General features: G+C 36.9%; 1 protein-coding gene across 1 annotated transcript in view; it reads left to right on the forward strand.

Moving 5' to 3' along the window:
- Positions 1-11,736, forward strand: part of LHPP (phospholysine phosphohistidine inorganic pyrophosphate phosphatase) — a 130,162-nt gene that overhangs the window by 14,892 nt on the left and 103,534 nt on the right. Inside the window, exons 2-4 of the mRNA XM_015830697.1 lie at positions 4,538-4,725; positions 6,509-6,662; positions 11,663-11,726. Coding sequence (XP_015686183.1) covers positions 4,538-4,725; positions 6,509-6,662; positions 11,663-11,726 — 406 coding nt within the window. The remainder of the gene's footprint in view (positions 1-4,537; positions 4,726-6,508; positions 6,663-11,662; positions 11,727-11,736) is intronic.

Here is an 11,736-nt window from a genome sequence, read left to right on the forward strand (position 1 = left end):
ATGATGATGATAGTTGGGGGGACCTTGGAGGTCATCTAGTCCAACCCCCTGCTCAGGCAGCAAACCCTATACCATTTCAGACAAATGGCTGTCCAGTCTCTTCTTAAAAACTTCCAGTGTTGGAGCGGTCACAGTTTCTGGAGGCAGGTAGTTCCACTGATTAATTGTTCTAACTGTCAGAAAATTATATGGAGCTAGTGGCATCCTGGATGACTCAAAAATTCTGATAACTGAAGAATGTACTTTGTCTGCAAGTTTACTACACTTTTTTAAAAAAACTAATAAGCTCTCCTAGGAGATCAAAACTTTAGGAAATATTTTCATAAGCTGTCAACTTTCATAAATCTGTATACAGTAATACTTATACTGTACGCTATGTTATATTGCACTGTGTAGTAATTATTACTACTACAGTTTGCCTCCAAATCAAGCCTGGAAAGCTAATGGATTGGGTTTCCATTTCTGTATTAAAAGAGGTGATCCGCACAACTGTCAGGGATTCCTGAGTGCTGGGTTTCTTTGAATGTCTGTCACATGTGTTCATCACATTGCAAGCTATTGGCATAGGAGAGGTAATATCCGACTCTTGAGTAATGCCTATGCCAGGGCTAGGCAACCTTGGCTCTTTTATGACTCATGGACTTCAACTCCCAGAATTTATGAGCCAGCATGGCTGGCTCAGGAATTCTGGGAGTTGAAGTCCACGAGTCATAAAAGAGCCAAAGTTGCCTAGCCGTTGCCTATGCACTTAGGATAGCAGTTTTTTAAATAAGCAAATAAATGGAAAGTGGAGATAGTGAGATTTCTTTTTACCAAAAGGACCTCTCTATTTGAAAGTCTACTTCCTAATCCCGGTATTTTATTCTGAGTTCCTTAGAAAAGGAGAAAAGATAGATTATCAAGAAGGAAATGAAGTGTCTCTGTTCAGAGAGTAAATGGAGAGGTTAATTAAAAAGCAAAACATTTGCAAGCGACATTGAAAACAATAAATAAAGCTATTGCAAATGGGGCACAGTTCTGAATTCCTTATGTTTTGGGTTGGGCGTGAAGGAGATATATGAAAATATTTTAAATTTCAGTGAGGAGCTGTCTCTGATGTTATACCAGTTCTTTGAACTGACCTTTACCTCATTCTGACAGAACAGGACAAGAATCTGAGTGACAGTGTCCCACAATGCAATTACTGTGCGTCAGATGAGCTGGTCCCTTACAAATCACCTCGAACTTTACACATCTGCTGGCTGTCAGCATCTGCCAGGTTCATTCACCCGAAAATAATGAAAAAAACTCTCATTATTGTGCCATAACAGGTAAAGTGTTAGGACAATTATTGGACATCCTCAGTGACCTTGTACAGTCTTAGCCAACTGCCCTTGCCAACATTTTTTTGGGGTCAGCTTATGGGCATGTTAAATATGAACCCTGTTTTTGCCCTCTTATGCTGGATGACATAAAGGTTGTGACAAAAATTGGCAGATGGGGAAGAGAGATAGCAAAGGATCATGTTGAAGCACTGTTGCTTTCTAAATTGCTGCTTTTGCTCCTTTGCAAAAGCAGGATGAAAAGATTTAGACTTAACAGCTAAGGTGAATTGGAAATTTGAAGACTGAAGATCTGAGCTTGTGTTCCTTTAGCATGCCAAATTGTGTTTATTTCATTTGCCTTTATTTCCCTATGGCTGAATAAATACTAAGCCATGGTTTGTATTGCCATAATTTGCTTAAATAAGCAACCGTTGGCTACTTTCATAAGACATGAAGGATAAAACATTATGTATGCTAAGTTCATTAAATAGATTAAAAAAAAAAACCAATTATAGCTCATCGTGATATGTAACCCTAGCCTATGCACGTCTTTAGTCTTAATAGCACTTAGATTTATATACCGCTTCATAGTGCTTTATAGCAGGGGTCCCCAACCCCCAGTCCATGGACCTGTACTGGGCCAGGGCATGCCAGCAACTGGTCCGCACAACAAGCAAAGCCCCATCTGCGAGATGCAGGCAGCACACAAAACCCTCTGGTCTGTGGAAAAACCTCTTTCCACAGAACCGGTCCCAAAAAGAAACGGTGCCCAAAAGGTTGGGGATCTCTGCTTTATAGCACTCTCTAAGTGGTTTATAGCATATTGCCCCCAACAATCTAGGTCCTCATTTTATAGACCTCTGGAGGATGGAAGGCTGAGTCAACCTTGAGCCAGTCAGGATCGAATTCCCGTCTGAGGGCAGAGTCAACCTGCAATACTGCATTCTAACCACGGTGCCAACATGACTCATCTAAAACAATAACAGGAAGAAATATCTTTATAATGGATGCTCTAGTCCTGGGTTGCTTTTTCATCAGTACATTCCTAGTTTTGCAAAAGGTTAAAAGGGGGCAAGAGGTCCTGAATAATACAGAACAGCCTAAGATGAAAAAATATATTGCAAGCTTAAGTAAGCATGTAAAAATAACAATAAGAACATTGAGCAAACTATATTTGAACTAAAGGTTCAAAGGGATTCAACTTGCAAGTAATTTTCAACTCTACTCTTCTTATTTGATATAATACATCACTGTAGGGCAGTATCATTTCCTCTTCTCCCAGAAGGGGTAAAGCGGTCACAAGCGGTGTTAATTAGTTATGTAGAATGATGTTCCTCATTTTGAATGGGAAAAACATTATTTAATTTATTTGGATTGTATTTTAACTTCCAGGGAACTCATTGACCAATGTAGTTCATGTCTTCTGAGAATGGGAGTTTTCTACCTGAGACAGCAAATTATCAGGGTAATTCAACCAGTAGAGACATATCATCTGAGAAGATTAGATTTGGCCCAAGTTTCTTTGTGCTCACTTCAGTTTAACAAATAATCAATGACCATAAAATCCAGGCAAAATTTCACATACAATATTTTTTTTTCAATACATACAAGTCTAATTTGTTTTTTATGTGAGGTTTGTGAAGTTCTTTGAATTGCATATAATTCCACTTAAAGTCTTTGTTTTGTTTGTGAGTATGCATGAGGCTGGGCATGTATATTTATGTTGATTGTGCTTATATTCCAGTTTACACTATATTTGGAATAACAGATGTGAAGTGCTGTCATCTTAACTGTCGCTTCAATTGTTCATTGTTCTGAGAAGGTCACATCATAATTCATTAACAATAATTATTCCCTAGGTACACGTTATACTTCTTTATTCAATTGCTTCATTAGCTCATGACTAATTCTCACATTTGTTGCTCCAATCAGTGAATATATATTTATAATATACAAGTGGATGCTATTAGTTATAATATATTAACTGCCTAATTTAAAATAGAATAGCTATCTTTATGAAGGGCAATTAACCACTAATTATAATTGATAATTCACATACCTGTGATTAGGAAAGACAAATAATACAAAAAGAAGGAATCTGGAGATAACATGTTTCAGTATTTTAAATGACCATGAACTGTTTTTTCTACTGCAGAGCTACATTTTTTTAAAGAAGTACTCATGGAGGGTTGAATTGAAAAGTATCACAGATAGTATAAAATCATAATAACCACAAATGTGTTTTAATGTATATTTTAATTTATTGGATAGGGTGTATATCATCATTTTATCTTCTTACTGTAGCACCTCTTTTAAATATAGATCCCTAATAGCCAAAATTATATTTAAAATTATTTTAAAGAAGTAGGGCAGGAAGAGTTGTGTTAGATCACAACTTCTATAATCTGATATTACTGGGCAAATCCAGCTTCAGTGAGGAGAGTTGTGGTCCAAAGCATTTGGTGGGAACTTTATTTTGAAGTCCAAATTAAATCAACATCCATAGGATTCTGAATTTCATTTTTGTCCCATACCTTGGACTACCAGGTTCTTTTTGGATTACTGTTGCCTAAATTGCATCTTTGCATATGAATACCATATATGGCAAACTGGAAGGGGTTCCTAAACTGAAGATGGACAGCATCTGCCATTTACATATCTTGCAATATGATATTGTTCTATAAAACAGAATGTTGCTTTATGTGCAGCAATTCCAGTAATACAGAAAAGAATGTATATATTTGTATATTTTTCTGAGTGGGGAGATCCATTATAAGTCCTTGAGACAGAGCAGAATAAAATAAAATTCAAAAAGAAAATGAATTACAAATGGTAATGTTTGGAAATGGAATCTTCAAGCTATAAATATATTAAAATACTTAATTTATAAAAAAACAAGTAAATGGAATTAACGAGGTTGCTTTTGTTTTTAAAATTTGACATCTCACCACTTAAGTGGCATTATTAATTATAGTGTTTGTACTGAAACACATTTTTTTCTTGAATTCTAACTATTGGTGACAGACAATCAGTATATATTGTATTATAAATATGTTAATCTTTTGTTATAATTATAAAACATAAATGTAAATTATTCGTGGTATTGTGATTTACATTTCATCTAATTCTTTTTAGCATGTACTTATAAATATAAGCTTTGACAGAAGTATTCATTTAAATCCTACATTCTGTATAACTAATTAACTTAATAATATACCATTTTACTGTCACAGGATCAAGGCATCTGGTCTAAAGCTGCAGTTTTGCACTAATGAAACTCAAGCTACACGGGACAGATTTGTAAAAAAGTTGCAACATTTGGGTTTTGATATTGCAGTAAATGAAGTCACTGCTCCAGCACCTGCAGTATGTCGAATTCTGAAGGAGCGTAACCTGAGGCCTCACCTTCTTGTGCATGATGGTTTGCTAATATTTAAAATTTTTCATATAAAGTAACTTCAACCTAATGTGGGTTCACTTTAGATGTGTATAATTCAAGAATGAAACTGTTAAGTTTCACAAACTAAATTAGTTTTGGATTAATGGTTAGTTTAAGACAACTGGAAGTCAAAACAAAACAAGAATCTCAAACTAACAATGAAAGTGGGCAGATGAGGTAATAACTGGATAATAAAATGGTCCAGCTGGGATGAGCATCTGATCTTCCATAATCCATGTTTTCTGAAGTCATGAAGCTGAGCGTGGGGTAAACTTTCTTACCTCTCATCCTCTGCCAACTTTTCATTGAAGATCTTGGCATGTGTTCCTATTTCTTGGTTTATTAATTAAGTAATCTGAATTTTGGTTTAATATCTTCTAAAAATCTTCATGAATTTGCTGGTACAGGATGGGAGCAGAGGGGCAAATTGCTTACCTGTAGATAGTATCTTCACAGCAAAGCTGGTACACAACAGAAACAATCTATTGCCATTTCTGAAACTTGTTTCTAGAGTCATAAAATAGGTCCTTTTCTTTCTTTCTTTCTTTCTTTCTTTCTTTCTTTCTTTCTTTCTTTCTTTCTTTCTTTCTTTCTTTCTTTCTTTCTTTCTTACTTCAAACAAATATGAAAACAATAATAAGGTTGTTTTCTGTTCTTTCCTATTGGAGAACAATGAAGATAAAACCTTCACCAGATTTCTTGTAATTTACAGGCAATTTTATTCTGCTTACTCTTGGACAATGTAAGCATTCTAAGAAAGTGTTTCAAAATGTTTTCTACCTGAAGCATTTTTTAAAACTCAGTCTTCTGTTTAGGCTTCCAGGCACTATCAGTTCTGCTTTGTTCACATGCAACTACGGTAGTTATCTTTAAGTTCAGAAACATAACTTGAGGGAGTAGATGTATCCTCTTCTTGGTTTAAACTTCATTCATGTCATGTTGAACTGCAACCACAAGATATCAGGTTGACAATAAAAGTCGATTGTCTCCTTATAATCTCATAGATACATTTATTTGATTTCCAAGCTATCAAAGCCATTTTTAAAAGGCTTCTGGTTTCTGGGCAAGATTTTTGGAAATGACAATGTCAGGTGCAAGAAGTCAGGATAGAATTCATGCTACCTATATACAAGAATCTGCACCACTAACGTTCAAGGTGAATTGGCACCAGATTGGTGTCAATGGACATTGAAGGCGAATTGGCACCAGATTGATGTCAATGGACATTGAAGGCGAATTGGCACCAGATTGGTGTCAATGGACATTCAAGGCGAATTGGTACCAGATAAGAGTCAATGGACTCTTAGGTCTCCAGGGGCGTAGAAATTTCAAACTGATGATGAGTTTGACCCCGCCCTCAGGCTCAGCCTGACCATCTCCTATAGACAAAGTATTCAGGATAGAGATATATGGCATGCATTTTTTCATCTCTTGTCAGTTAGCTTGTATTTGGAGCCTGCTGAACATGCTCCCTCTGCACTTTCTAATTTTTTTGCATTTATTTATCAGAAAAAAATTAAATTGTTTGAGCCCTGTTAATAACTCTTATGGGTATGGATGGTACTGTTTTGGCTATACTGGACAAAATCGAGTAAGTTTTTGATTTATAAAGTAACACTTATACTGTAACCTTTGAAGGAGAGAATATACAGCTCTGGTAATGTTTGAGCTGCTTTAACTCAATAGGCCTAGGTTACTATAAACTTGGAAATAAGCATAAGTTGTCATGAAATGTATAAATATATATTTGTTTATTACTCCTTAGATCTCATTCCTGAATTTTCTGATACTGATAAAACAAACCCTAACTGTATAGTAATTGGGGATGCAGCAGACAACTTTTCCTACAAAAATCTGAATGATGCTTTCCAAATCCTCATAAGCCTGGAAAATCCAGTTCTGCTGTCTTTGGGAAGAGGGTAAGTTAATAAGTATAGTTCTGAAAATCTTTAAAAATAGTAATGTTTGTTTGATGTCCCTACGTTTTTGAAGACCTAACTGCCTTCTTGGAAGCTTGTAAGGTGGTCCAAGGATGTTTCTCAAATGCCCAACAATTTTGGTGGTGAAGACAGAGGTAAAGGATTAATTGACTTTCTCTTCCTTTAGTCAGTTTTGACATCTGTATGTCAATCGAGAGAAAAGAGTTTTGTCCTAGTCTTCCCATTTTTCTGATAGATCCCTTGAATGGCTGGTCCATTGTGTCCAACAGTAGGGCAACTCATGCTGTCCTTGTGTGAGGCTAAAAAAGGGCTAGTAAGATCAAACAAATTGTGGTATAATCTCCTTTGCCAATTTTCTTTTCTGAACCTATTTATTTATTTTATTATGGATGTTAATGTTCTTTGTTAGTATCTTTTTTTCCTCAGCATCTTTTTTTCTTCCTCTTTTTATTGTGCACCTATATTTCTTTTGTCAATGTACAGGTAGTGTTCGACTTACGATGGAATGCTTAACAACTGTTTGAAGTTACAACAGACCCCTCCTAACAACTATTTATGACCCAATTTAAAAATTTTGACAAGTGCACACCCTCCCACAGTCACTTGATCACATTTAGGGTGCTTGGCAACTGGCTCATCTTTATAGCTGTTTGCAGTATCCTGGGGTCATGTGACCAAAATTTGTAACATTTTTTACTGGTTTCCGGTGTTTACTTCTGGTTTCTGGCAAAAAATGTCCCATGCCCAAATTGACTCACTTAATGACTGTGATATTTGCTTAATGACTGTAGTCTGCGTACTGACTGTGGCATTTGCTTAATGAAGACCGCAAAAATTGGATCTGGTCACGTAGTGACCTGCTTAATGACCGCAACAGTTTATAACCTTAATCCCAGGCTCAATTATGGTCCTAAGTCAACGACTACCTATGTTCCGTTGTGCTTCCCTCATTTGTCCATTTTTTTTAAAGAAAATAATGTTGAACAATAAATAGAGGTGGGAGGGATGAAATAGTTGCTCAGCCCTGGGAATAGAGAAAGGAATAAACAAGATTGTCCTTATTGTCCATATTGTCCTTAAAAAGGGCAATGAAAGCTTTCTCAAACTTTCAGGATTCTGTTAATATACCCTAGAACAGGAGTCCCCAACCCCTGGTCTGTGGACTGGTATCGGGCCGCGGTATGCCAGCAACCGATCCGCACAAACAAGCAAAGCCCCATCCATGGGATGCAGGCAGCACACAAAACCACACACTCTCTAGTCTGTGGAAAAACCTTTCTCCACGGAACTGGTCCCTGGTGCCCAAAAGGTTGGGGACCTCTGCCCTAAAGTGGTGTCACGAATGCTTCTTTGGAGCAGGTGGTTGCCTCAGTACCTTGTTGGAACTGAGGGCTGTTAGACTCACAAGTCTTTCTGGGGAAAGTCATGTCATGCCTTCAGGAACACAATAAATAGCTGGTGATTATACTAGCTATAATTGAGAGCTAGGTGCAAAATGGTGATCACTAAACAATGAGTCAGGAGGATGTTGGAGAAGGGCTTTGTCTCAGTCTGCCTTCTTTCCTGACTCATCATTTGAATTGCTGTTTAATTGCATCCAATAGTAGGACTATCTCTTCATCAATATATTAGGCAAAAAAGGACTAGTAAGTAACAGTATAGTTGGCTTTTGCTACCTATGTTTGCATGTGGCATTAAAGGAATCAAGCTTAAATATTTTTAAGTAGGAAAATGAATCATAAAAGTCACTAAACTGTCTCTGAGATTCAAGTAAATGAATGCCATTTTAGTTCAAGTACTACAGCAGTCATGAATGCTTCAGAAATCCTCATCAAATCTGAAAGAATGTACAGAAACATATTTTGAAAACATTACTTGTTATTATAAAAACATTCAGATATTTAGAATTTGTTAGTAGGGAGTTGGCCTGGAAGACCTCCAAGGCCCCTTCCTTCTCTGTTATTCTGTATTCTGTAAAACTCAAATATTGTTTTGATATACAATAATTAGAACTGCTAATTAAGGAATTCTGTTGAAAGCAACTTCAATGAAGGAGGGTAGTCATTTACAAACAAAATAATCACTTGCAAACACTCTTAAACCTGGTAGGATTTCTGAGTAAGATGTACAGTATATTAAATCTTGTTCTTATAACTTTATTCACATTAGCTGTACCATAATGCCAGCTGTACATCTACTTACTTCTAAGTAATTGCTCCATACAGAGATGTTAGAAGAAAGTAGGGATCGCGTTTGAGTTAACTGTGTCAAGCATATTAAGTGGAATATATTTTATAATGGGCATCAGCTTTAGTTCCTCTTGTAAGATCTTATACAGATCACAACTGTGATCTGTCTTAGAGTTGTGAGTGCTGATGGTGTGGATTTTGCCTTCCATTTGACGCCCTCTCAGCAGTTTTTCTCATGAGTTACTAATATTATGTAAAGTATAGCCGTGTTAATAATGTTCATTTCTTTAACTTGCTTTAGGAAAAAACCCAGAAATTCTTTCTGCTAAAGTTTTAGTGTACGCTCTTGAAAGCTAGAGTATTAGAGTGACTGAAGCAGAGTGCTGTCCTTGTGAAAATGGAGTGATTTACATTTAGCATCTGTTTTGGGTTGAGAGCGGGAATTGGCTTTGTAATTTCCTCTGTCATGCCACTGTCAGAAAATTAAGCTGTTTACGCTAGACTATAGAAGGTTAATGGCTGTTCTAGCAAAGGTCAAGTGGTCATTTTAAAGAGAGGCTCTGCTGATTAATCGAAAATGGCAGAAGGATATAGCATAAAATCTTATCTGACTGTTCATCCTATGCATTTTTGCTCCTTACCTGTTTGTTTAGGAAGTTAAAAAAACAGTTGAATTGTACAGTTCTCTCTTTTTATTGTTTTAATAAAAAAAAGAAAGATATATACTGAATCATATTTTGAATGTTTGCTAAAAAAAAGTCAAACATACAAACATACAGTGAGGGGAAAAAATATTTGATCCCCTGCTGATTTTGTACGTTTGCCCACTGACAAAAAAATGATCGGTCTATAATTTTAATGGTAGGTTTATTGTAACAGTGAGAGACAGAATAACAACAAAAAAATCCAGAAAAACGCATTTCAAAAAAGTTATAAATTGATTTGCTTTTTAATGAGTGAAATAAGGATTTAATCCCCTATCAATCAGCAAGATTTCTGGCTCCCAGGTGTTTTTTTTTATACAGGTAACGAGCTGAGATTAAAAGCACTCTCTTAAAGGGAGTGCTCCTAATCTCAATTTGTTACCTGTATACAAGACACCTGCTCACAGAAGCAATCAATCAATTAATCAGATTCCAACTCTCTACCATGGCCAAGACCAAAGAGCTGTCCAAGGATGTCAGGGACAAGATTGTAGACCTACACAAGGCTGGAATGGGTTACAAGACTATCACCAGGCAGCTTGGTGAGAAGGTGACAACAGTTGGTGTGATTATTCACAAATGGAAGAAACACAAAATAACTATCAATCTCCCTTGGTGTGGGGCTCCATGCAAGATCCCACCTTGTGGAGTTTCAATGATCATGAGGACGGTGAGGAATCAGCCCAGAACTACACAGGAGGATTTTGTCAATGATCTCAAGGCAGCTGGGACCATAGTCACCAAGAAAACAATGTGTAACACACTACACCATGAAGGACTGAAATCCTGCAGTGCCTGCAAGGTCCCCCTGCTCAAGAAAGCATATGTACAGGTCCATCTGAAGTTTGCCAATGAACATCTGAATGATTCAGAGGAGAACTGGGTGAAAGTGTTATGGTCAGATGAGACCAAAATCGAGCTCTTTGGCATCAACTCAGCTCACCATGTTTGGAGGAGGAGGAATGCTGCCTGTGACCCCAAGAACACCATCCCCACCATCAAACATGGAGGTGGAAACATTATGCTTTCGGGTGTTTTTCTGCTAAGGGGACAGGGCAACTTCACCACATCAAAGGGACAATGGATGGGGCCATGTACCATCAAATCTTGGGTGAGAACCTCCTTCTCTCAGCCAGGGCATTGAAAATTGGTCGTGAATGGATGGGTATTCCAGCATGAAAATGACCCAAAACACATGGCCAAGGCAACAAAGGATTGGTTCAAGAAGAAGCACATTAAGGTTCTGGAGTGGCCTAGCCAGTCTCCAGACCTTAATTCCATAGAAAATATATGGAGGGAGCTGAACGTTTGAGCTGCCAAATGTCAGCCTCGAAACCTTAATGACTTGGAGAGGATCTGCAAAGAGGAGTGGGACAAAATCCCTCCTGAGATGTGTGCAAACCTGGTGGCCAAGTACAAGAAACATCTGACCTCTGTGATTGCCAACAAGGGTTTTGCCACCAAGTACTCAGTCATGTTTTGCAAAGGGATCAAATATTTATTTCACTCATTAGAATGCAAATCAATTTGTAACTTTTTTGAAATGCGTTTTTCTGGATTTTTTTGTTGTTATTCTGTCTCTCACTGTTAAAATAAACCTACCATTAAAATTATAGACTGATCATTTCTTTGTCAGTGGGCAAATGTACAAAATCAGCAGGGGATCAAATAATTTTTTCCCTCACTGTAGTTCTTTGGAATAACTTCTCCCTTAGCATTTTCAAAGAAATTGGGATTAGAATGGGCCTGCCAGTTTAGGGGACTACTGGAAATGCTGCCACTAAGCAATGCAGGCATGTAGTTTTTCAACTTTCAACCACATTGCTTAATAATGGGGTTTCTTGTCCCAATTAGCATTGTTAAATGAGGACTACTTGTATAATAGCTTATAATTTTCAATAGGACCATTTGTTGTTTTCAGCATTTTGTCATATTTACCTATTAAGACTTTATTTATATTCTATTTAAAGCTAATTATTGCCAAATCTATCGCCTTTGGGAACGGAGTAAATGCAGAATGCTGGGTGGATCAAAGGATCAAATGTTTGAAATACCGCATTTTAAATCTGCATATTTTTAATTTCAGACGCTATTATAAAGAAACAGATGGACTAAAACTTGATGTTGGAGCATACATGAAAGCACTGGAGGTATTTTATT

Source organism: Protobothrops mucrosquamatus, unplaced genomic scaffold (assembly GCF_001527695.2).
Source record: "Protobothrops mucrosquamatus isolate PMUCROS unplaced genomic scaffold, P.Mucros_1.0 scaffold_248, whole genome shotgun sequence".
Classification (NCBI taxonomy): Eukaryota; Metazoa; Chordata; class Lepidosauria; order Squamata; family Viperidae; genus Protobothrops; species Protobothrops mucrosquamatus.